The sequence below is a fragment of the Hippopotamus amphibius genome, chromosome 17 (assembly GCF_030028045.1).
Source record: "Hippopotamus amphibius kiboko isolate mHipAmp2 chromosome 17, mHipAmp2.hap2, whole genome shotgun sequence".
NCBI classification, from domain to species: domain Eukaryota; kingdom Metazoa; phylum Chordata; class Mammalia; order Artiodactyla; family Hippopotamidae; genus Hippopotamus; species Hippopotamus amphibius.
In genome coordinates, this window is record NC_080202.1 from 40668421 (window position 1) to 40694630 (window position 26210).

Consider the following 26210-nt stretch of genomic DNA (forward strand, 5'->3'; position numbering starts at 1 on the left):
TAATGTTTATTTATTTACTTATTGGCTGCTTTGGGTCTTCGTTGCTGTGCACGGGCTTATCTCTAGTTGCAATGAGCAGGGACTACTCTTTGTTGTGGTGTGAGGGTTTCTCATTGCAGTGGCTTCTCTTGTTGCAGAGCATGGGCTCTAGGCGTGTGAGCTTCAATAGTTGCGGCACATGGGCTCAGTAGTTGTGGCTCGTGGGCTTAGTTGCTCCGTGGCACGTGGGATTTCCCAGGCCAGAGATCGAACCTGTGTTCTCTGCATCAGCAGGCAGATTCTTTTTCTTTTTTAATTTATTTATTTATTATTCTTTTTGAGGTACACCAAGTTCAATCATCTGTATTTATACACATATTCCTGTATCCCCTCCCTCCCTCGACTCCATCCACTCTCCCCGTCCCAATCCTCTAAGGCATCATCCATCCTCGAGTTGAAATCCGTTTGTTATAGAGCAACTTCCCACTGGCTATCTATTTTACAGTTGGTAGTATATACATGTCTATGCTACTCTCTCACTTCGTCTCAGCTTCCCCTTCACTCCCCGCCCCCCCAAACCTCGAGTTCTCCAGTCCATTCTCTGCATCTGCGTCCTTGTTCTTGTCTTGTCACTGAGTTCATCAGTACCATTTTTAGATTCCGTATATATGAGTTAGCATACAATATTGGTCTTTCTCAGGCAGGCAGATTCTTAACCACTGCGCCATCAGGGAAGGCCCTGTCTGGGGATTCTTAATGCAGTCTGCATGCTACTTGAGCTCATTGCCCAGTCAGAACACGGGTCCCCAGGGTCCAGTATCCCTTGGAATATCACACAGCTCCTACCCTCCAGGGTCCTATCACTTTTAGGGCCATAAAACCATTCCTCCCTGTCTCTGAGGAAGATCCTTCAAATCTCCCACTGCCCTGAACTGTCCCCTCCTTCCTCCAAATCTCTGTCACTCACCTTCAGAATGGTCCACCTTCACCCAGAGATCACCCCAGATCAACCCTGTTTAGAGCTAAAACTCAGGTAAAAAAGACATCCCGGAGTCTCAGGCCTTTTTTCCCCGAGGTGAAGATGAGGTCAAAGAAACCAACTTTACTTCATTCCTTCTCCTAACAACTCACAGTCTTACACTTGCATTTATAGAACACCAGCTATGTGCCAACCACACTGCTAAACTCGCTCCTGCATGAGATCATTTAGTCCTCCATGGCCCCATGCAGTGAGGGCTTTCCTTCTCCGTTGTGCAGAAGAGGATCTTGCCCAGATTCTTCCAGGCTAATCAGTGTAGGATCCATGACTCCAGCTCAGGATGTCTGATTCCAGCCCAGGTTTTAGGCCCCTTGCCTTCAAAGACTAAGTCCTTGCTTTAACCCTAGCCCCACCTTTGACTCCCCCCTCGAAGCTTCCTTCATGTGGCCAAATGAATGAGCTGTTGAAATTGACTCAGTGACTAGTCAACTCTTCCCTCGCTTAGGGCGGGGAGCCCTTCCCACCTCTGGAATCTCCACTGCTCAGGTGAGGTCCTCCCCTTCCTCCGCTTTTTCCAGGCCCCCAAAGAGAGGAAAAGACACTCCCCACCACAGGAGGCTCCTACACCCCTGGCTCTTCATCTATTCACTCGCTGATTCCCATAGGAACTCCAAGTAGCAGAGTTCACCATGCTTACTGGATAAATGGGGAAACTGAGACTCTCCAAGTTCACAGAGCTGATTCAGAACAGAGCCACGGTTAGAAACGAATCACTCTCTACCCAAAGCCTCCAAAAATGCCCTCATTAAGGATGAGAGTCACCATGCACCAGAGGAAACCCACACAGTGTCACTCACACAGCTGTGCCCTGAGCCTGCTCTGTGCCAGGCACTGGGCTAGAGGCCTGACATGCAAATCCTCCTAACAAGCTCCCAGGATAGGTACTGTCATTGTGCCCGCCTTACAGATGTGGAAACTGAGGCTTGGAGGTGCTCATGCACTTGCTCAGTGTCAACTCAGAGCAGGCAGGATTCAGACCCAGCTCTGGAGGCAAGAGCAGGTAAAATGGAGGGAGACAAAGCCCTCAGTAAAACATGAGTTCTCACTGGGTTCAGGGACTCCCCTGACGAGCGTTAGGGGACCAGTAAATCTCACAAATTGTATGTACATGTGTGTCTGCTTACTGGGGGTGGCAAGACATCTATAGGTTTCAATATATACTCAGTGGAATCCCTAAAGACCAAAATATTAAGAATCCCTAACTTAGCACAGTGACTGGCATACAGAAAGCACTCAGTAATATCTGTTGAATGAATGAACAAGTGAATAAATGGATGCGTGAGTGAATGAATGAGTATTCCTCCATGCCCCAGAAGACACACAAATGACCTGAGAATCCCATCTATCTTCTGCCATGGTGAAAGCAGTCCTGGGACCTGAGCCCGACCTGCCCCCAGGTCCTTTCTCCCAGACCCAGAGGCCACAGCCAGGTGCTATGAGAGCTACAAAGAGATGCTTCCCCCGCTTTCTCCCTACCTCCACGCCTGACAAGGACCAAGCAGAGGCGGGAGTGGTGCAACTCAGGTAATGAAGCTTTATTGATTGCTGGGAGGGGCAAGGGTGAAACAGGCCTCAGGCGGGAAGAGCTTGGGGGCAGGGGGAACAGGAGAGGGGATCCCTCAGTGACATCTATGTCCACGTGGGGCGCTTTCTAGGCCTGAGCAGTGCAGAGCAGCCTTAGTTCTTGGTGCGGACGACCTGCTCGTGGGAGGACACCACCTTGCCATCGTGCACGTCCACGACTTTGGTGCGAATCTGGCGACTGGAGGTCACTGGGGAAGAGGGGAAAGTGGCCGGTGTCAGAGGTGGACAGGCAGCAGAGAAATCAGGAGTGTGGAGGCCAAGGAGCCGAGGGCACTTAAACGAACTGTCTCCCTGCTGCCCTCTCCCCTCATTACCACTTCACCCACGCTTCGTGCCCCAGCACTGATACCATCAGCACATTTCTTTCCGACTAGAACTCCCTAAGGTCAGGGGCAGCGTCTGTGTCCTCAGACTGGAGCGTCCTACTAACGCAGCCCAAAATGGTTCCATTCCAGATCTGCCCAGAGGGTCTGGTCTTGGTGGGAAGACCCATGTGGGGCTCTATCCGTGGTGCTGACCACCAGAACTATGGGACCTGCCACAAACAGGGGGCCACCCCCTCCTCGCCAGGAGGAGGGCTTAGAAAACGACTTCTTCTACCCACAGAGGTGCATAAGGGATACTGGGCGAGAAAACCCTAGCTCAACCCCTCCAGAAGCCCCCATCGAAGACCCTAGACCTGCTGGGACACAGGGGGTGGTCCTGAGTCCACGCTTGATGAGGAGGAAGGTCTTACCATCTCTGGATGACTGAGAGCCAGAGGAGAACTGCGTGGTGAGGCTGTGAAGACAGAAAGGGGCACGATCATGAGACACGTGGGGGGCAGTGCGTGGACAGTGGGGGCAGGACTTGGGGGCTCCCCAAGCACTCACTGGGCGTCCTCGCCCTCCAGCAGGCGGCGGTAGGTGGCGATCTCCTGCTCCAGCCGGGTCTTCACGTCCAGCAGGATCTTGTATTCCTGGTTCTGCTGCTCCATCTCGCAGCGCAGCTGGGCCAGCTGCTCCTCCACGCTGCTGATCATTTCCTGGATCTGGGCCAGCTGCATGCAGTAGCGGCCTTTGGTCTCCTCCAGGCTGTTCTCCAGAGATGCTTTCTGTGAGGGACGGAAGGAAGATCAGGAATCAGTGAGGGTGGTCATCCTCTCCCTCCAGGGCCCTGGGCACCCCCCAGGCCTGGCAGCACCCCTACCATGCTGAGCTGGGACTGCAACTCGATCTCCAGGTTCTGCAGGGTGCGCCGGAGCTCGGAGATCTCGCTCCTGCCGCTCTGCACCAGCTCGCTGTTGGTGGCCACCTCGCGGTTCAGTTCCTCTGTCTGCACAAAAGAAAACATCACTCGCACAGGAAGTTCCAGGAGGCCGTCGTCCTGAGTGCCTTCCATTCCGAATGCCCCCCACCTTGCTGAAGAACCAGTCCTCGGCGTCCTTGCGGTTCTTCTCTGCGATCTTCTCGTACTGGTCTCGCATCTCGTTCAGGATGCGGCTCAGGTCCACACCGGGGGCAGCGTCCATCTCCACGTTGACATCTCCGCCCACCTGGCCTCGCAGGGCGTTCATTTCCTGCACAAGGGAAGCACAGTCCGCAGTCAGGGGCCTCACTATGGCAGCGGGTTAGGGTTCCCTAGTCCGAGGTGTTCATGTCTGAATGTGGCTCTCCACCATCTCAATTCCCTCTCTTCCCTCCCAGCTAACCCTCCAAGCTGGCTTTTCCATTTAGCCCTCACCTCCTCGTGGTTCTTCCGGAGGTAGGCCAGCTCCTCCTTCAGGCTCTCGATCTGCATCTCCAGGTCAGCTCTGGCCAGGGTCAGCTCGTCCAGCACCCTGCGCAGGCCGTTGATGTCGGCCTCCACACTCAAGCGCAGGTTCAGCTCTGTCTCGTACCTGGAATGACCCAGGAAGAAAGGAATGAGACACCCTCCCCGGTCACATTGAAGGCTCTGTCTCTTCCCCCACCCAGCTGCTGCCCATAGTTGGCATCCTGTGGGTGGTTTAGAGAGCCAGTCTTGAAAATGGCACAGATGGACACAGGGCCCATTATTCCTCAGATCTGAAATTCTGGGGAGGGGGGACAGTGCCGGGAATAAGACAGTTCATGGTGCTATAGAATTCACGGAGGGGCGATGCTTCTGGCCAACCAATAGCACACAAGGCATCCAAATATGACCATCTCCTGCATTTCGGGGGTAGGTGGGGAAGTGGGAGTGCCTCTCCCTAAAGCAGCGGCTCCTTAATCAGACTGTGAATCAGAACCACCCAGGTAGCCTATTAAAAATAACTGAATCTGAACTCCAAGGGTGGGGCCCAAGGGTTTTCTATTTTTACAAGCACCCCAAGGGGTTTTCACACAGCCATCGTGGCACTCGCCAGCTCTGTTGAGGGAACGCTTCTCCAAAGGTGCCCCACCCAGGGGAGACTGGATGCTCTGAACCACCACTGCAAACTCACTTGGTGCGGAAGTCATCAGCAGCCAGACGGGCATTGTCAATCTGCAGCACAACGTTAGCATTGTCCACAGTGGCCGCGAGGATCTGCAGGTGGAAAGGGCACAGGTCATTGGTCAAATGGACAGCACCAGCCAGACCTGACTGCAGCCTGCATCAGGCTTTTGCTGTCATGCTTCTGCCTGAGTCCCTGCTACTCTCCACAAGCCTTTGCCACAGCAGCCTGAAGGATAACTCCCAGGGGTCCAGCTTTGACCCTGGACGTCACTGACTCGTGATCAGCAGAATAGGGAGAAAGAGCCCTGGCCTTAGAATAAAAAGCCCTTGAGTTCTGGTCCTGCATCTGCCACTGACTTGTTGCAAAAAATGGCAAAGCCTGAGAAGGGTCTCGGGGCCTTAAGTTCCCTACCCACAGAGGAGGGCAGTGACCAGGCTCTCCAGACCCACTTCCTGATCTGAATTCTCCCCTCTCTGCACAAGCCAGCCCTGCCAGTCCTCTGTAGGCACACACACTCCTTTTCAAGTCCTCAGAGCACAAGACCTCAAGTGGGGCTTTCCCAAAAGTTGAGATCCAGGGGATTCAAAAAAGAAGAAAAAGGAGGAAAAAAACAAAACATTGAACGCTAGATTGGCTGGAGTTCCCTCCCTCATCATCTAACTACCCTACTCTACTCAAATCATCAGAGCCCGACACCAACAGAAGCAGGATCCGCAGACTCCTGGGGTTACATGGGAGCAAGGAACAGGGGGCTGCAGTTAGATGACACAAGCACCCCAGGCCCCCTCCTGTGCAGGGCACGTAAGGTGGGCCACCACGGATTGTCTCTGTGGGCTTTCCATGCCCTCCTGGCTGTGGGGAGGGGCCGCCCGTGCCAGGGCTCATGGGCGGCAGACGCCACAGCCCAGACTAATGAGCTAATGAGTGGTTTGGACGTCTAGCTGGGTCCCGTTGCAGTCTCGCTCCTCCCCTGTGCTGGAGAACAGGTCGCCACCTTCTGTACTGGCAGGTGGGCCACCAGGGCTCTAGCCTTGGCTCTACCATTCATTTGCTGTGTGACCTTGGGCAGACAGCCCAAAGCTTCAACTTCTTCCTCTGTGAAATGTAAGGGGAGGAATCCCCGGTCTCTCGTGGTCTGAGGATCTGGAGCCCAGAGAGGCATGAACAGGATGGGGGAAGGAGACCATCTTCCCATAGACCAGCTCTGCTGGGGGCGTCCAGAGCCAGAAGGAGGGATCCGGGGCTGGAGGCTCTCCCGCCTATAAATCCAAAGCGACCAGCAGCCCGAGGCATCTACAGCTCCCGAGTGAGGTGGCTGGAATGGCACCTCCTGCCACCTGGTCCACACACCTTGTTCCTCAGGTCCTCGATGGTCTTGAAGTAAGGGCTGTAGTCCCTGATCTCAGTGGGACGCTGCCTCTGGTACCAGTCGCGGATCTTCACCTCCAGCTCCGCGTTGGCCTCCTCCAAGGCGCGCACCTTGTCCAGGTAGGAGGCCAGGCGGTCGTTGAGGTTCTGCATGGTCACCTTCTCACTGCCCACCAGGAGCCCATCACCACCACCAAAGCCACCGCCTAAGCCACCACCAAAGCCACCACCCAAGCCACCACCCAAACCACCACCAAAGCCACCACCCAAGCCACCGCCATATCCGCCACCAAAGCCACCACCCAGGGCCCCGCCAAAGCTGCTACCGCTGCTGAAGCCGCCGCCATAGCCGCCGCCCAGCCCGCACACACCCCCGGAGGAGTAGCGGGAGGAGGAGACAGACAGGCCCCCGTAGGCGCTGGGGGCCCGGCAGGAGCCTCCGGCCAGGACGGAGGACACACGGCTGGAGCCGCCACCGATGATACCACCGGAGCCCTTGATGGAGCTGGAGGAGGTGAACTGGCGGCTACAGGAGGTCATGGTGCCCGGGAGGAGCGAGTGAGCAAGTGAGCACGTCGGAAGAGAGGAGAGAAAGGTGCTTAGGTGAGCTGGAAAGGATGCGAGGCTTTATACTCCTGCGTAGGAGCGGGCCTGGCATTTTCCATTCCCCTTGGCTTTCATCACCCAGGGGCCAGTGCCAACTCCCAGGCAGATCCCTCCTCTCCTCCGCCTCATCATGTCGGTCGTATTTTACTGGAAACTCACTGTTCAGGGTGTTTGGGGGTTCTTGTCCTGCCAGGTGTGATTCAGAGGAGGAGGTGTGGGCCTGCAGGCTACACTTTCCCTTCAGGCCCTGACAGCGCGGCTCTCAGAGCACACATGCTGGGCTCAGCCAGGTGGTGGGAGGAGGGTCTCTGCACCGTAAACCGAGGGACTTGTTTGTTCCCCATTAACTAGGTGGGTCTCTGACATCCACCTAGAGGAAGCCCACCACCCTGCGGGGCACCCGGCTGCGGGAACTCCAGCACAGCAAGGTCCCATCAGGCTGAGGTGTCCCCTCAGCATTACCATGTATAAAAAGAGACAAGGTTTGGGGGCTCTCCCAGGTCAGACCTGCTGGGCTGTGCCAAGGGGCCTGTCTCATCCCTGAAACACGCCAGGCAGGCGTCGGTGGGCTCGGGCTTCTAACCCAACGCCCCCACCCTGCAAAGGGAAACCCAGGCAGCTCTCCCCAGCCCTGGGCACAGACCCTAAGATCCTCCACCCGCTTGTGGGTGGGTCCATGGCATTGGCTGCTCAGTCTGGCCAAGGGCAGGTGGTGTCACAGGAGACATCAGGGAAGAGCATGCAGTCAGACTGAGTCCTGGCTTTGCTCTTTACTCCTGTTGACCCAGGCCCTGACACTCCTTGGAGTCTCAGTTTTCCTCATCTGTAAAGTGGGAGCAAGTACCACCCACTCTGCCTGCTGCAGAGTCGGCACTCAGAATCCAATGTGGCAATGGATGGGAAAGGGTTTTGTAAGCCGAGCGCGGGTAGCATTGTTGTAGCCCAGTCTGGGCCCCAGAGCGGGTGAAGCAACACCACTGGAACAGGAGCTGACCCAAGGGATGTTTGATTTTTTTTTTCCAGGGGTGGGGGACGTGGCGTGCAGGCACCTGAAAGTGAATTCAAGTGTCCCAGACCACTGAGGCCCCAAGGGTCAGGGGACATTTCCAGGGGTCCATCAGGTTCTGCCTCAGAGGTTTGTGTATCAGGACATCGGCTATCCCAGGTCTCCCAGACAACCTCCAAAGGCACCCCCTCCAGCCTCGCTCCTCAGCCCCACAAACCCCGGCAGGCATGTTGGGAGGAATGTGGTCGTGTCTGGGGCTGCCTGACACGTCCCATCTCCCCAGACAGGCCCCAACAGCCCCCGCTGGAGGCTCCCACACGCCTCCTAGGATCAACTGCTCCCAGAGGGAAGCGGGGCCTCCTTCTACCCCCACCCCAGCTGCCACCAAAGCAGAAGTCAGGGAGCCGCCCTCCCACCCTCCGCCACCGGGGCTTAGGAGACAATGCTGAGACAGACACTTGAGGCTGCGGGCTCCTCAGAACTGCCACGCTGAGGACGCTCAAGGATGTGAGTAAGTGAGGGCCCCGCCCCGCCCCAACCACCCCTGACAGACACTCCTAATCTCCTTCCAGAGGATGAGCCCCGCCCCGGCCAGGCCTACAATTTCCTCAGCAAGAGGCAGCAGGAATTTTGGCCAAAGGAGGAGATGCCTTTGTTAGAAGACATTGCTGTCTGCTGTGGGGTGGAGGGGTGGGAGTGCTCTCCAGAGAAAAATGCAACCTCCAGAGGGACACAGGGGGCACGCGTGGGTGCAGAGCCCAACACCCGCTTCCTCCGAGCCGCCCGCCATCCTGTCTCTCTCCACCGCAGGGAATCACAGATAGAATCCCTGGTGCACGGGACACGGGATAAGCTCTTCTTCCCTCCCACCTGATTCAGTGGAACCCAAAAGAGGCTCCCTCCTTGCCTTTCTACGGGGAAAGCAAAAGACAAAGAGGGTAGGGAACCCATGCCACATACATTCACAAACACAATCTAGGAAGAGACCTTTGCCAGCCGCCTCCCTACCTCCATGGGCCCTGGAATCCCAGCATGGGAAACGAGTCTGATCTTCTCCCCGACCCAGGACTAGACCCTGGCGCAGATCCTAAGGTCAGCCCCCTTCCCCTGCAGACAGGGGTCTAGGTGCAAAGAGCCCAGCCTGGTGTGCCTGACATGTTGAAGAGAGGCAGCTTTCCGGGGCAGCAGGGGTTAATGTGATGGGGGTTGTCTGCTGGGGCTGGTGTGCCCCCCACCTCTGGACTCCCGGGCAGGCTTGGTGTGGCATGTCGCCATTGCCTGACCGTCCTCCAGCGCCCTGGGGAAGAGGAGGTGGGGGTAAAGGAGGAGCCCGGGGCGGTGCCTCTTGTGGTTGGTGAGTCTCCCGGGCACCAGCCTGTGGTGGGGGGACTGATGCCAATTCAAACTGGTGAAGGGCCAGGCAGCCCCCCCACAGAGCCCACATTGTGTCCTGAGGACCGGGCTGGGCACAGGGGATGGGATCCTAAGAATGGAGGGGACCTAGGGACAGCCCAGTCTGAGGAGGGAGGCATGGCCCCTGCCCTCAGAGCCCTGTCTAATGGAAGAGACGGCCTCTGCCCTTTGGAAGCCCCCAGCGTGAAAGGAAAGAGAGGATACACATCAGAATTACTGAAGATATGAACAGACAGAAGAAAAGTGCAGGGTATGGAGACTCCAGGCTAGGGTCGCACCGGGAACCTGAAAGTGTCTGAATTCCTATGGCATCCGGATCGTGAGCGGAGTCAGCTTGTCCCGCAGAGGGCTCCAGGGACAGGGCAGGATTCTAGGGGTCTTGTTTTTGTTTTCAAGGGGTGGGGTGTAACGGAGGAGGAGAATGGACGGAACACTGACTGGAACGTTAATTGGAGCATTTCAGATGCGAAGAGTAGAGAAATTCCATACTCTTATTTCTTCAGTTGCTCCATCAGTCTGACTTAAGTATTGAATTCTCAACGTTGAAACTGGCCAGAGTGTTTGGCAGAATTTCACCAAATTCAGGTGTGAGGGTTTGATCCAGTGTAAGTGCCTTTTAGTTAGGGCACGCAATTCAACCACTTTACCATGGGATTTCTGAAGACCTGTGTACTTAGAAGAAATGCCTGCACTGCGGTTTGCTCCTGGAGAAGACAAATTGTACAAAAGCCTTCAGTTAGAAAGATTAGTACTGCCTCTCCAAGGAGCACTGTCATGCCCACCTGGGTGATAGATAAATATGGGAGTAAAGAAGTGCTTCGATTTACCCAGAACGTGATGATACCCATGATACACTATCCAAATGAAGTCATTATTAAAGTTCATGCTGCGAGTATCAATCCTATAGATGTTAGTATGAGAAGTGGCTATGGAGCTACAGCTTTAAGTATGAAAGGCGACCCTTTACATATTAAAATCAAAGGAGAAGAATTCCCCCGACTCTGGGTGGGGATGTGTCTGGTGTGGTGATGGAGTGTGGACTTGATGTGAGGTACTTCAAGCCTGGAGATGAGGTGTGGGCTGCAGTTCCTCCCTGGAAACAAGGCATCCTCTCAGAGTTTGTTGTAGTTGGTGGGAATGAGGTCTCTCACAAGCCCAAATCACTCACTCACGATCAAGCTGCCTCTCTGCCTTATGTGGCCCTCACAGCCTGGTCTGCCATAAAAAAGGTTGGGGGCCTGAATGACAGGAATTGCACAGGAAAACATGTTTTAATCTTGGGCGCTTCAGGTGGAGTTGGTACTTTTGCTATATAGGTAATGAAAGCATGGGATGCTCATGTGATGGCAGTTTGTTCTCAGGATGCCAGTGAACTTGTAAGGAAGCATGGGGCCGATGATGTAATTGATTACAAATCCGGAAATATGGAAGAGCAGCTGGAATCTTTAAAGCCGTTTGATTTTATCCTCGACAATGTCGGTGGATTCACCGAAACATGAGCTCTAAATTTTCTCAAGAAGCGGTCAGGAGCTAGGTATGTGACTTTGGTGACTCCTTTCCTCCTGAACATGGACCAGCTGGGCACAGCAGACGGCATGCTGCAAGACGCGTCACCTTGGGCTCTAAGACGTTGAAGCATTTCTGGCAAGGAGTCCATTATCGCTGGGCCTTTTTCATGGCCAGTGGTCCATATCTAGATGACACTGCAGAACTGGTGGATGCAGGAAAGATTCAGCCAATTATTGAAAAAAGCTTTCCATTTTCTAAAGTTCCAGAAGCCTTCCTCAAGGTAGAAAGAGGACACGCACGAGGAAAGACAGTCGTTAATGTTGTTTAAATAAACACTCAGTTTGGTGAAAAAAAAAAGAAAAGTGCAGTTCATGTGTATTCGTTTTCTGGGGCTGCAATAATAAATTATCACAAACCTGGTGCTTAAAACAACTGAAAGTCTGCTCTCATAGTTCTGGAGGCCAGAAGTCTAAAATTAAGGTGCCACACTCCTTGTGGAGGTGCTGGGGGAGAATCCTTCCTTGCCTATTCCAGCTTCCGGCGGCTTCTTGCATTCCTTGGTTTGTGGCAACAAAATTCCAATCTCTGCCTCTGTCTTCACGTGGCCATCATATCTGTGTGTCTCCGTGTACCCTTTTCTATCCAAGGACACTCACTGGGATTTAGTGATCATCCTCATCCAGTTAGATCTTCTCTCAATTCTTACATCTGCAAAGAGCCTATTTCCAAATCAGTTCACATTCTGAAGTTCCAGATGCACGTGAATTTGAGTGGGACACTATTCAACCCACTACACCACATAACAGACCCAGAACAGTACACGTAGCAAAGGCAGTGGTGAAAACTTGCTGGAGAGATGGTTGTGGTAAGATGTGGGCAGGGCCAATCTGGAGGGCTTCTGAGAGCAGCTCTAACTCAACATATAAAGGTGCCAGGGAGTGAGTAGCAGGGAAGCACAGAATTCTCAGGTCTCAGATCCACACTTCCCACCCCTAGTTTCTCTGACTCCTTCACAATAGACAATGCTTCTAGGAGAGACTTGTTTTTTTAGCATTTTATTTTGAAATAATTTTAAACTTTCAGAAAAAGTTGGACTTCCCTGGTGGAGCAGTGGTTAAGAATCCACCTGCCAATGCTGGGGACACGGGTTCCATCCCTAGTCCCGGAAGATCTCACATGCCACAGAGCAACTAAGCCCGTGCGCCACAACTACTGAAGCCTGTGCAACTAGAGCCCATGCCCAGCAATAAGAGAAGCCCGTGCACCACAACAAAGAGTAGCCCCCACTCACCACAACTAGAGAAAACCTGTGCGCAGCAACAAAGACTCAATGCAGCCAAAAATAAATAATAAAATAAATATTAAAAAAAGAAAAAAGACGTGACTTAGATGGGGCTACTTCTCTGCTCGAAGCCCGATATGCTAGTCATGCTCATCAGTGCTGCTGTAACCACCTCGAAAACTCCACTGGCTTAACATGATGAACATTTGTTACTTGCTCACATAAGGACTAGTGTGACTGTTCCTAGTTCACCTCTAAGCAGTGAACTCAGGCATCCAGGCCCTTTCTATCCTCTGCCATCTGCCATCTGCCATCTTGGAGTCCTTCACCTTCAACTGTGCCTTCAGTGGCTCCCCATTTCACTGGGCATAAAAGCCAGGTTCCTTAGAGCGTCCTACAAAGCCCTAGGTGATGTAATCACTCATCTCTCTGACCTCATCTGCCATCACATCTTTCCTCACTTGCTCTGCTCCAACTGTATTGGCCTCCTTACTCATCTTTGAACATAACAAATACGTTCCCACCTTAGGGCCTTTACATACCCAAGCCCTGTGCCTAGTTTGATCTCCCACCATATGCCCACCTGACTGCCTCCCTCACTCTGTCAAGTCATTGCTGACATTTCACCTTCTCAATGGCCTGGCCCTTGGCCACCTTATTTAAGTTTCCAGCCCTCCCCTCCACACCCCACCACAGTGCTCCAATCCCCCCACCACTCCCTACTTCTCTTTGCATTTATCACCTTAAAATATATTATACTAATTTATTTATGACACTTAGTGTTTTCCCCCTCCCCCTACCTATATTGTAAGTTCCGTGTAGGCAGGAATCTTTGTCTCTTTTGTTCACTGAACAGTGTCTGGCATAGAAGGAATTTAATGTATATTCATCCAATAAAGGTTGTTACATGAATGACATGAGAATCAGAATGGTTATCTGGCTTAGATGGGCCTGAAGGCAGTGAAAATCCAGCTAGTATTAAAACATGGGAATCTAGAAGCCCATGCCTGCAGTGATAAAAGAGGGGTTGTCTAGTTTCTTCTAACTGCACTGGAGAATTTCCAGAAAGAGTAATATACTCAGATTCCTAAGATCTGGACTCCATGCATGGTCAGAGGACTTTCCATAGTAATACAGAAAACATCTCTTATTTCTTGTACATACAAGGCTGAAGTAGCTAATAGTTCATCTTAAAGTTGATTTCTCCAAGTTGCCAAACCACAGCATCAGTTGAAGTCGTAATCTTGCCAAGTCTCTTCTGTACAATTTAGACCATCGATCAAAAGAGGAGCACCCACAGAATTGGAACAGAAATATATGAGAGGGTTTAACTTATAGTACCCCAAACTCCAAATTATCCTCACACTCCACCCTGCCATCCTTCTTGTCTCCAAAATTGTAAGTAAGACCCCCAAGGGAAGAGGTCCATCATAAAGCCACGCTGAGAAAAAAAGGCTTACTCACCAGGAGAATTTCAAGATGTTACTAATCTGTATCAGAAGAAATGTGAATACTGGGTTTGGGGATGGACTCTAATTTTTGATCAGGCTAAGTTAATCAATATAGAGGCATTAACCAGAGACTCGCAATTTAGCTGCTAGGTTAAGTATCTAGGAGTGGGTCTAAATATTTGTTCAGTTGGGTGGCAAAAAAAACTCAATAGTGGCCTCTACAAAGTAAACTTGAGTTTCCATAGAATCTTTGTTGCAAAGAAGGAAGGAATAATAATAATGGAGGAGGAATAAAGAGGAAGAAATGCAACCAACTAGGGAAACAGGAATGTTGGAGTGGAGTTATGTAGAACCCATTCAACCAACTCCCAACTATGAGAGCCCAGAAGACACTGCCTAGACTCTGGCAATTAAGAAATACCTAGACAAGAGGGAACACAGCATCTTTGAAAAGCATAGTAACAGTTGTTCTTTGGGGTTGTGGGTGGGAGATGCTACCGTTGAATTAGGTTCCCTGATTTCAATAGAGATGGGGTCCTAGGTGGCAGAGGACAGATAGGGACCCTTCAATGCTGGAGGGCTGAGATAGTAAGCAGAATGAGAAGACCTGTAGGGATCCATATGATTGTCAGTTCATCATGGATCTATGATCAAAATACAGGGGTGGACCACCAAGGTCCTGCTTCAATGAGCATTCAGTTTCAAGTAACAGAAACAAATCTCACTTTCTTAACAGAAAGGAATTTAATACAGAGCATTGGCCACTTACAAAATCATTAGAAGGCTGGAGGAGCAGAATCTAGACTGAGCCTCTAGGAATGGTTCCCAGATTAACACCACAGAACCAGCCCCCAAAGGAACTCCTGGTCTGCCACAATAAGTAGCCCTAGGACCATATTGTAACTGGTAGATATACTCCAACAGAAAACACTTCCTTCCTCCAGATCTTTTTCCACTCAACTCATGTCCCACAGAAGTGCATCTGATTGGAAAAACCCAAATTACACTTATACCTGTAGCTGTAAGGGAGTCTAGAAAAGGTAGGGTTAAAGATTTTCTGTCTCTAAGAACAGGGAAGTTCATTAGAAGGATGTGGGAACAGCAAATCAGTCTGTCCTATCAGCCATAGTCTCCTACCCCACCCCCCAAAAAGAAAACTTGAGGCCAGGAAGAGGCCTGTCTTAAGGCCTGTGATAGAGAATGACAGACTCTTATCCAATTCCAAGACCAGAATCAGCTCATAGACCCAGAAGACTTTGAATAAAGGGAAGTCCAGGTACTCTTGAGGAAGGGCTCTGCAATAACATCACAAGCAAGTACTGTATGTCTACCTCCTAATCTTCCCCCATAGGCACCTGTGAGTATTTACAAGAGTAGTTGTGTACTGGGGGAAGGGAAATATTCAGACCTTCAGGGATTATTAGACTCTGGCTCCAAACCAACTTTAATCCCTGAAAATGAAGAACAACACTGAGGTTCACAATTTAGACTGAAAGCTTATGTGAAGGTAGCTTATAGTTGTCATTTCAATCACTATTCTTTCCCAGGTAAATCCAGAAACTACATTTCCCAGCTTCCTTTGCCACTAAGATAAGCCATGTGATTCAGGTTCCACCAATCAGATGCACCATGTGAGACATCTTAGAAGAGAGGTATGTGAGGAATGGGCTCCACTTGGGACATCTGCTTTGCTGACATGGATGGCAGAGACTGTGTGGTTCTGAAGCCCAAGCTGTGGAGGCTGTTGATTCAGCAGGCTGCATCCTGACTCAGAAACTCCTAGTCTTGGCAGAGGCAACAGCTCCCTTGGCAGACCCATTCTGCTATGTCATTTTGGGAGATGTTAGCAATTCAGCCTAGATCCTGTTTCTCTATCCCTCCTAATGATTCTTTGAGTTATCTAGAGCAATTACAAATCCCTTACTTATTAAAATAGCCAAAGTAACTTTTTTTGGTTGCAACTGAAGCTCTGACCATTACAGAGGATGAGGTGGCAAATGGAGTTTTGACTTAAGTCTGCCTCTCATGAGCCCACTAGTACCCTGCACGCAACCTGTGTTTTTTTTCCCAGTCTCTGAAATGGAATAGAAGTAGACAGTAAATGGCTCCTTGATCCAGGGAGTAAAGATTATTGTGGTGAGAAGTGCAAACAACACTACATCTCTAAGGGAATGAGAGAGATTAGTGCCATACGAAAGATTTGAAAAATTCAGGGTTGATGACTCTGATCACTTCCCAACTAATTTGTTTTCCCTGTGAAGAATATGGGCATGGGCTTCCTAGGTGGTGCAGTGGTTGGGAATCTGCCTGCCAATGCAGGGGACAGGGGTTCGAGCCCTGCTCCAGGAAGATCCCACATGCCGTGGAGCAACTAAGCCCATGTGCCACAACTATTGAGCCTGCGCTCTAGACCCTGTGAGCCACAGGCAACTACTGAAGCCCATGCGCCTAGACCCCGTGCTCTGCAACAAGAGAAGCCACGGCAATGAGGAGCCCATGCACCACAACGAAGAGTAGCCCCCACTCACCGCAACTAAAGAAAGCACACGCACAGCAAAAAAGACCGAACACAGTCAATAAAATAAATAAATAAATAAGTTTTAAAAAAAAGAATATGGGCAGACATTAGGGAATGATTATTTTACAATTTATGACATATCTATTCCAATAGCAATCATTGATCCAGATTGGATCACAGTAATCCTTGACACCTGATATGGAAACCTCTTTTTTCTCTATCCCAATAAGCAAAGAATACCAGAATATGTTTGCTTTCACCTACAGAGAAAGCAGTACATCTTTTTCCAGAATTTTCAGAGAATCAGACTTCAGGGTTATGCAAAGAGAAGCCATTGCCCAATTCACACTAAAGGATTGCTTCAGGAAGACACCACTGCTGTCAGTGCTGGCCACAGACATTGCAGCTCAAACCATTGATGTTGGGCATTGTATATCCCTGCAGAACCACCACTACTGTTGCCTTAATAAACTGCATGTCTCTGCCCCAGCCCTCTTCCTGCCATATTAGATTCCACTCAGCGCTTCCTTCACATACAAATCAAAATCTTGTGTAGGATCCCTTGATTGGCAGAGCTATGTCACATGCCCATGTCCTAGCTGCAAGGGAAGTTGGCAAAGCAAGTTTCTGACTCCTCCCTTGGGGAGTCTCATTCTCAGTCTTCAAGGCAATAATGGAATATTGAAATCTTTTCATGCATCAAATTGGAGAATTCCCCAAATAGAGATAGAAGATGTAAAGAAGTAGGAGAGGAAGACAGCTGGCAGCAGGAAGAGAACCAGAGCAGATTGTAACCAGGTGCACTTTAAGCACTAGAGAAAGGATCACAAACTCTCACTGCTCAGGCATCTTGATAGAGCCATTTTGGACCCAGAGACATCATCCAGCTTCCATCTCCATAAATCCCAGCATCTTGGGATTTCCTGAGCTTCTGTGTTTACTTAGTGTCCTAAGTTTACCTTTACATAATCCCTTCCCCAGTGATTCGGACAATCCGTGGCAAATTATGTTTTGCAAAGATCAACATATTTCATTCCACAGGCTGTCCTTCAATGTGACATTGACACTCCTCCATCTTGAGATGGGATCTTTGTTTTCTATTTCTGCCTAGCAAATTACAGCAAATGTAGCGGCTTCGAACAACATGCATTTATTCGCTCACAGTTCTGCAAGTGTGATCTGTTTCTCCTTGCAGGACATCACAAGGCTGAAACCAAGGTGTTGGCCAGGTCAAGTTCTCAACTGGAGACTCTGGGAGAAAATCTACTTCCAAACTCTTTCTCATCCTTGGAAAAACTGAGTTCTTTGTAACTGAAAGATTGAGGTCCCCGTTTCCTTGGTGGCTCTCAGCTCTTAATGGCCACGCACATTCCTTTACACATGCCCCCTTCCATCTTCAAGCCAGCAATGGAATATTGAAATCTTTCCATGCTTCAAATCTCTGACTTCCTCTTCTGTGACCAACCAGAGAAAATGCTCTGGTTTTTTTTTTTTTAATACTTATTTATTTATTTTATTTTTGGCTGCTTTGGGCACATGAAATTTTTGGCTGCGGAGCATGCAGGTTCCTCTCTAGTTTTGGCATGCAGGCTCCAGAGTGCACGGGCTCAATAGTTGGGCTTAGTTGCCCTAGGCATGTGGGGAATCTTCGTTCCCCAACCAAGGATCAAACCCACCCACATCCCCTGCATTGGAAGGTGGATTCTTAACACTGGACCACCAGGGAAGTCCCCAAAACTCTCTGCTTTGAAAGAGCTTATGTGATTATGTCAGGCCCACCAGATAACCTCCCTATCTTAACGCCAACACAGTAGAGACCATAATTGCTTCTCCAAAATCCCTTCACAGTAGCACCTAAGTCCATGTTTGATTGAATTACTGGGATTATCTTAGAATTCTGCCTATTGTAAGGTCTATGCTTCCTCCCCTTGAATCTAGGCAAGCCTGTGAGTACACCAGAAGTGACACTGTGTGACTTCCAAGTCTAGTCAATGAAGCAAAACAACTTCTTCCTGGTTCTTGCTTGCTTAGAACATATGTCTCGGGAGACCTGAGCCAGCATGTAAGAAGTCTGTCTACTCTGAGGCTGCCCTGCTAAAGGGATCACATTGAGAGTCTTCATATGGAGATGCCAAGGAGCTCCTGCAGGGCCAGCCCCCAGGTTTGAGTCTTTCCAGCCCAGATGCTGAACATGTAATCAAGCAAGATTTAAAATGACTCCAGCCCCCAGCCTATGAGCCATAGTGACACCAAGTGGAACAGAAGTGAGCTGTTCCCACCAAGCCCTCAAATCAACTTTGTTCTGTTAACCCTCTAAGCTTTGGGGAAGTTTGATACACAGCTGTAGCATCTGGAACATAGGCTGCGGGCTCCATCTGTCCCTAGTCGGAATACTTGGAGAACATTGGAAGCTGCTATCTTGTGTGAATGTTCCTCACTTTGCCTTGGAGCACTTTGTTTGTGCCTAAACGTTTCACCACCTGTGAAATCTTCCAAAGCAACACCCACATCATTTTCATCTGTAGCTAAGAGACCTTGCACACTTCTGTTCATTATCTCGGACGAGCTTGAGCCAGCTGGCTGGAGGATGAGCGTCATGTGGCCCTTTCACCCCCAACCAGCATGCAGCCAAGCCTCAGAGACAGAGCTACCTAGTTGACTTGGAGCTGACCACAGATGCTTAAGGGAAAACAGAACTGCCCGGTTCAACCTGTCAACAGCAAAAGCATGAGCTAAATAAATGGTTGTGATTTTAAGTCACAAATTGTGGGTTGCTTTGTTACAGGCAAAAGTTAACTGGTAGAAAAGCTAACCAACACTCTTAAAATGGATTCAATTGATTCTCCCTTCAATTCCTTTCTGCCCCTTCTCAATCCCAAAGGACAAATGGGTCAAAGTCCAAGTTTGATTTGCAGTAGGAAAGCTTTATTGGGAAGTCCAGATAAGGCAGGGAGTGGGGTCACCCCCAGACCAGACAGAAGGAGAGACGTCTCCCCAGAAACTCCAACTTGCTGGATGGAGTAGAGGTTGGGCACAGCTGGGAGTGGGGAAAAGCAGCACCTCTGGGGCCCTGCATGTATATTCCCTGCAAATGCATTCACGTTGGGGCACCCTAAGAACTCAGGCCTGTCTGTATCAGGGTAGCTGAGACCAGCCTGACTGAACAGACGTTCCCTGCTGGCTCTCATGAGAAACTGCCTCTTTCCAGCCCTGGTCCCAAGCCCACCAGTCTCTGCCCTCAGCCACCTCCTTGACTTGCCACCCTCCAGGCGTGTCCTAACTCTCATTCAGCTCAGAGCCGCAGGCCTCAGTCCTCAGAACTCCACTGCAGCTGCCCAGGAAGGCTGACTGGCCATGGGGACCACTGCACAGCCAGACTTTGCCCCACACCCCCCTCCCAGGGCCAACGAGATGAGGACTTGACAATTTTCTTTGCTCCAGGCTGCCTGTCAAACCTGGTTCTCCCCTGAATTTTGGATTTATCTGGCTGATTCTCTGCCCACATGGGAGGAACCCTGGCCTCTGCCAGCTACCCTCCCTCCTTTGAGAGCTAAGAGGGCTGGGGTCTTCCTCCCATGTATGGCCATCCCTGCACACCTGCTTCAGTGCCTGCTGCTCTTTCCCGAGGCTGCCTGTGCTCTCACCAGCTGGTGCTCCCCACTGGGGCTCGGGGGAGCCGTGGGTTGGTGAGCGAAGGAGCTGCCTCCCAGCCCCACTCTCCCCACCCCTGGGGTCCTGGCCTCAGTTGCCTCATGAGAAGCTGTTTCATGCAGAGTTGTCAGGGGCCATAAACACAGTGTGGGTGAGGACTTACCTGGAGGGACCTCTCTATGAATGCCCACCAGTCCCCATGTGCCACCCTGCTCCCCACATCTGTCAATCCTCTCCACATCTGGCCCTGCCTCCAATACAAAAAAAGAGCTTTCAGTGCTGGACAGCTTCTAGGGCCCAGAAACGAGGTCCTATTCCTGTCGCACCGGGGGGCCATCCTTTCTCCTCTCCTGAGCTCTCTGTCTGGCCCAGGGAACCAGGCTGAGCAAGGTGGGGTCAGGGATGAGGGAGGCTGGCCGAGCCCTGGCCTGAGCGATTGCTTTCTTCGCAGCTATGTGACATGGCTCACTCCTCTACCCTCTCAGGGCTCAGGGGCTGTCCTCTGAGCCCACCTCCAGCACCCTCCATGAGAAACCTCCAAAGCATGAGTGAGGAATGGCGCACACGCAGCTCAGGACACCCTGGCACCTCAGGCCCAGGCAGAGTCAGCTGCCTCTGGGGCCACGTGCGCAAGGCTGCAACCAGCACCACAGTGTAGCCAGCATCCTCCATGCCAGCCTTGCCAGCCAAGGCCCTTCTCTCCATACGCTGCTCTTAGATTACAGGGCAACGCATGGAGAAAAGGGGCTTCAAGGACTCTGGCAGACAAAGGAACAGAGAGGGAACCACACAGTTCCACCTACGAGATGTCCCCAGAGGGCAGAGGATATGGAGAACTAGGGGACAAGGACAGCCTTCCTCTGGCCATGCGGACCCCACTGCTTGCCTGTAACCAGCTGCTCAGACCTTCCACTTGCTTCCCCTGACTTGGTGTCTGTCATTGAAGCCAGGTCAGGCCCAGGGAGGGCCCTGAGTCATCCTGTAGCTGGCTGCTGGGGGAGGGAGGACAGGCGTGGTGTATGGGCCCACCCCTCCATTAGCCACCTAAGCAGGGCCAAGGCACTTGCACCTTCTATCAACGCTGAATCTTTACTCACACATTAGGCATCTGCCATTACCCCACCCAACCAGACTTCCCCCCTTCCAAGACCAATGGGCATGGGAAAAGGCAAGGACAATGAGGTAAGCCCTCAGATGCCTCCTCCCCTGAGCCTGGACACCCCAGCCTTGTGTCTGAGAGGACACGCCTAGCAAAGGAGTTCAGGACAATGGCTTTGGAGCCAGACAGGGCTGAGTCTAAAGCCACGTTCTTCTGCTTACTTGGAAAAGTTGCTTCCCCTCTTTGGACCTCAATCTCCTCACTGTAAGTTTGGATTCATCCCTTACTGAGCATCTACCATGTTCCAGGTGTTATACTGAGTGCTGAGGATGAGGTGATGAAGTCAGACAGAGCCTCTGCCTTCTTGGGCAGCTATGGGATAAAACAGACTCTCAAGAATAAATATGTACTTCAAAATTGGGGGAGAGAAAGATGGCAGCAAAGTAGAGGGACGTGGAATGCATCCCTCTCCACAGATGCATTGGGAATGCACCACATTCCCACAGAGAACTAACTGACCACCAGCAGATGACCTTGGACACCAGAAACGACTGCAAGGATCCTGACATAACCGGTAGGGAGGCATTTACAATGGTTCAAAGCAGTTGAAGCGGCTGAGCTGTGGCAGACGGGAGGGAGTGAGAAACATACGGAGGGTCCACACCATGGCTCAGCGTTCCCGGACTGAGAGGTCGATTCACAGCTGAACAGGGGGTCTGGGAGTGGGAGCATGGGAACTGGAGAACTGGTTCAGGATGAGAAACACTGTTGGCAGTGGGGTGACAGACCGAGAGGACAGGAGAGAAGAGGTCCACAGTGAAGAGTGCCTTCCCCCGGAGAGCTGTGCAGCCATGGTGGCAGTTGGTTGCTCCTGGCTCACAGGTGGTGGGGAGGAGCCATGGGCGTAGCCTCTCTCTCTCTCTCTCTCTCTGCACCTGTGACGGACAGAGGAAGGACCCCTGTGGTCCAAGCTATGGCACTCAGGGATAACAAATGCCCCTGGGCAGGACTGAATTAGTTTGCCGGCAGCTGAGAGCAAAAGGCCCACAGAGCAGCCCAACTCTGAGACATTCTGTTTACACCTGAGCCACCAGCATCCCTCTGCAACAGGCACCTCCACACCCTACTGAACCACCATGACCCAGACACGGCACCACTGCTCACTCACTCCCAGGGGAAGGAGCCACTATTGTACCCTCTCTCTCTCCACACACCAGCGCTTACAGATGAACAATAAAGGAAGCTATGCTGGTTTCAGAATAATACAAAAAACCCAAGGCGGGTAGAAGGACACTTACAGCTGAGACCCTGAGGAAACAGAAATATTACTATTAATTCTATTGAACTGGTCCATTCTGGGGTCAGTTCTAGTTTTTTTTGGTTTTTGGTTTTTGTTCTGTTTTGTTTTGTTTTTATTAATTAAGATCTTAGTCCTAAGGGATCTACAAGTTTTATAACATTTTTTATTCTATTTTTATTCTATTTTTATTTTTAACCTTTTTATATATTTCTATTTCTAGCTAAGTTTTTTGTAGTGCTGACTATATATCCCTCCTACCTTCTTTTCATCTCTATCTTTTATACATTTCTATTTCTTTCTTTTCATTTTCATATTTCCAGTCACACTATGCTCTTCCAGTGCCCTGTCTTCTATCCTTTTTTAGTTTATTTCATCTTAATATACTTATAAGCAACATTATCAGTCTGCTCACTCTCCTTGCTTTATTCTCCAGATGACACATTGCCTTGGTATTTATTATTAGGTTTTTGTCTTTGTCTTAGTTCTTAGTATAAGTGTCTAATTTCATTGTGAGGATCTTCATTCTGTCTGGTGGTACTCTAGCTCTTTTTGATATTTGACCCTAGCTTTCAATATCTCCCTGGATTTGTGTTTGCATGTGTGTGGTGTTATTTGTCTGTTCATTTGTTTGTTTTTGCTTTTGTTTCTGTTTTGCTTTTGAATTTCTGTTGGTTTTCTCTTTGAATGTCTGATAGCATACTGGGGTTCTTCAGTCAGGTCTTTCTAGTGCCTTATGTTCTACTGGATTCAGTATTTGTGTGTCTTATACATGTATGTGTTTCCTAGACTTAGTATTTGTTTGACTCAACAGTCTGCCATTAGTCTGGGGCTTGGACAGTCTTCTTTAAACCCCCTTATTGCTGTGACAAGCAACTTCTGAAGTTTGGACTACCATGAGAAAACAAAGAAACACCATGCAGGCAAAGGAGCAGGAAAAAAACCCACAAGACCAAATAAATGAAGAGGAAATAGGAAAAATGCCTGAAAAAGAATTCAGAGTAATGATAGTAAAGATGATCCAAAATCTCAATAACAAAATACAGAAAATACAAGAAACAGCTTATAAGGACTCAGAAGAACTAAAGAATAAACAGCAATGGACAACAAATAACTGAAATTAATAATACTCTAGATGGTATAAACAGCAGAATAACAGAGGCAGAAGAACGAATAAGTGAGTTGGAAGATAGAATGGGGGAAGTAACTGCCACAGAGCAGGAAAAAGAAAAAAGAATAAAAAGAATAGAAGACAGTCTCAGAGACCTTGGTGATAACATTAAGCACACCAACATTCGAATTATAGGCATCCCAGAAGAAGAAGAAAAAAGGAAAGGGTCTGAGAAAATATTTGAAGAGGTTATAGTGGAAAACTTCCCCAACATGGGAAAGGAAATAATTAACCAAGTCCAAGAAGCACAGAGAGTCCCATACAGAAAAAACCCAAGGAGAAATACACCAAGACACATATTAATCAAACTAATGACAATTAAACACAAAGAAAAAATATTAATAGCAGCAAGAGAAAAGCAACAAAAACATATAAGGGAAAACCCATAAGGATAACAGCTGACCTTTCTACAGAAACTCTGCAGGCCAGAAGGGAATGGCAGGATATACTGAAAGTCCTGAAAGAGAGAAACCTACAGCCAAGAATACTCTACCCAGCAAGAATCTCATTCAGATTCAATGGAGAAATCAAAAGCTTTACAGACAAGCAAAAGTTAAGAGAATTCAGCACCACCAAATCAGCCTTACAACAATTGCTAAAGGAACTTGTCTACGTAGGAAACACAAGAGAAGGAAAACACCTACAAAAACAAACCCACAACAATTCAGAAAATGGTAATAGGAACACCCATGTCAATAATCACCTTAAATGTAAATGGATTAAATGCTCCAACCAAAACACACAGGCTGGCTGAATGGATACAAAAACAAGACCCTTGTATATGCTGCCTACAAGAAACCCACTTCAGACCAAGGGATACATATAGACTGAAAGGAAAGGGATGGAAAAAGGTATTCCATGCAAACGGAAGTGAAAAGAAAGCTGGAGTAGCAATGCTCATAACAGACACATTAGACTTTAAAGTAAAGAATATTACAAGAGACAAGGAAGGACACTACATAATGATCAAGGGATCCATCCAAGAAGAACATATCACAATGGTAAATATCTATGCACCCAATATAGGAGCACCTCAACACATAAGGCAATTGCTAACAGCCATAAAAGGGGAAATCGACAGTAACACAATAATAGTGGGAGACTTGAACACCCCACTGACATCAATGGACAGATCATCCAAACAGAAAATAAATAAAGACACACAAGCTTTAAATGACACATTAGACCATCTTAACTTAATTGATATTTATAGGACATTCCATCCAAAAATGACAGAATACACTTTCTTCTCAAGTACACACAGAACATTTTCCAGGATAGATCACATCTTGGGTCACAAATCAAGAAAACTGAAATCATATCAAGCATCTTCTCTGACCACAACACCATGAGACTAGATATCAATTAAAGGAAAAAAACTGCAGAAGATACAAACACATGGTGACTAAACAGTACATTATTAAACAACCAAGAAATCATTAAAGAAATTCAAAGAGGAAATCAAAAAATATCTAAAAACAAATGACAATGAAAACACAACAACACAAAACCTATGGGACGCAGCAAAAGCAGTTCTAAGAGTGAATCTTATAGCAATACAGTCCTACCATAAGTAACAAGAAAATTATCGAATAAACAACCTAACCTTACACCTAAAACAATTAGAGAAAGAAGAACAAAGAAACCCCAAAGTGAGCAGAAGGAAAGAAATCATAAAGATCAGAGCAGAAATAAATGAAAAAGAAAGGAAGGAAACAATAGCAAAAATTAATGAAATTAAAAGCTGGTTCTTTGAGAAGATAAACAAAATTGATAAACCATTAACCAGACTCATCAGGAAAAAAAGGGAGAAGATGCAAATCAACAAAATTAGAAATGAAAAAGGAGAAGTAACAAAGGACACCACAGGAATACAAAAGATCCTGAGAGACTACTACAAGCAACTATATGCCAATAAATTGGATAACCTGGAAGAAATGGATAAATTTTCAGAAAAATACAATCTTCCAAGACTGAACCAGGAAGAAACCAAAAATATGAACAGACCAATCACAAGTATGGAAATTGAGGCTGTAATTAAAAATCTCCCAACAAACAGAAGCCCAGGGCCAGATGAGTTAACGGGCAAATTCTATCAAACATTTTGAGAAAAGCTAGCACCTGTCCTTCTCAAACTCTTCCAAAAAATAGCAGAAGGAGGAACACTCTCAAACTCGTTCTACAAAGCCACCATCACCCTGATATCAAAACCAGGCAAAGATGTCACAAAAAAAGAACATTACAGACCAATATCACAGGTGAATATAGATGCAAAAATTCTCAACAAAATACTAGCAAACAGAATCCAACACCACATTAAAAAAATCATACACCATGATCAAGTGGGGTTTATCCCTGGGATGCAAGGATTCTTCAATATATGCAAATCAATCAATGTGATACATCATATCAACAAATTGAAGGATAAAAACTATATGATCATCTCAATAGATGCAGAAAAAGCTTTTGACAAAATTCAACATCCTTTTATGATAAAAACTCTCCAGAAAATGGGCATAGAAGGAAATTACCTCAACATAATAAAAGCCATATATGAGAAACCAACAGCCAACATCGTTCTAAATGGTGAAAAATTGAAAAAATTCCCTCGAAGAACAGGAACAAGACAAAGGTGTCCACTCTCACCATTATTATTCAACATAGTTTTGGAAGTTTTAGCCACAGCAATCAGAGAAGAAAATGAAATAAAAGGAAACCAAACTGGAAAGGAAGAAGTAAAATTGTCACTCTTTGCAGATGATATGATATTATACATAGAAAACCCTAAAGACTCTACCAG

The 26210-nt window shown here is 48.8% G+C and overlaps 1 protein-coding gene and 1 pseudogene across 1 annotated transcript; one reads left to right on the plus strand and one right to left on the minus strand.

The window, feature by feature from the left end:
• Positions 1-2532: 2532 nt before the first annotated feature.
• Positions 2533-7014, minus strand: LOC130840069 (keratin, type I cytoskeletal 14). Its single transcript, XM_057715141.1, has 8 exons — positions 6390-7014; positions 5046-5128; positions 4325-4481; positions 3999-4160; positions 3791-3916; positions 3475-3695; positions 3339-3382; positions 2533-2790 (listed from the first exon to the last, which is right to left on the minus strand). Exons 1-8 carry the CDS (start codon positions 6945-6947, stop codon positions 2696-2698), a joined length of 1446 nt encoding a protein of 481 aa, XP_057571124.1. The 5' UTR covers positions 6948-7014; the 3' UTR covers positions 2533-2695.
• A 1199-nt stretch (positions 7015-8213) lies between these two features.
• Positions 8214-11269, plus strand: LOC130840078 (reticulon-4-interacting protein 1, mitochondrial-like; annotated as a pseudogene).
• Positions 11270-26210: the final 14941 nt, after the last annotated feature.

Excerpts from the sequence above, each read along its gene's own strand:
- LOC130840069 (XM_057715141.1), bottom strand. The coding sequence starts at position 6,947 with ATGACCTCCTGTAGCCGCCAGTTCACCTCCTCCAGCTCCATCAAGGGC. Across the intron at positions 4,482-5,045 it reads GCTGATGACTTCCGCACCAA|GTACGAGACAGAGCTGAACC; the intron begins GTGAGTTTGCAG and ends GGGTCATTCCAG. Across the intron at positions 3,696-3,790 it reads TGCAGTCCCAGCTCAGCATG|AAAGCATCTCTGGAGAACAG; the intron begins GTAGGGGTGCTG and ends CGTCCCTCACAG.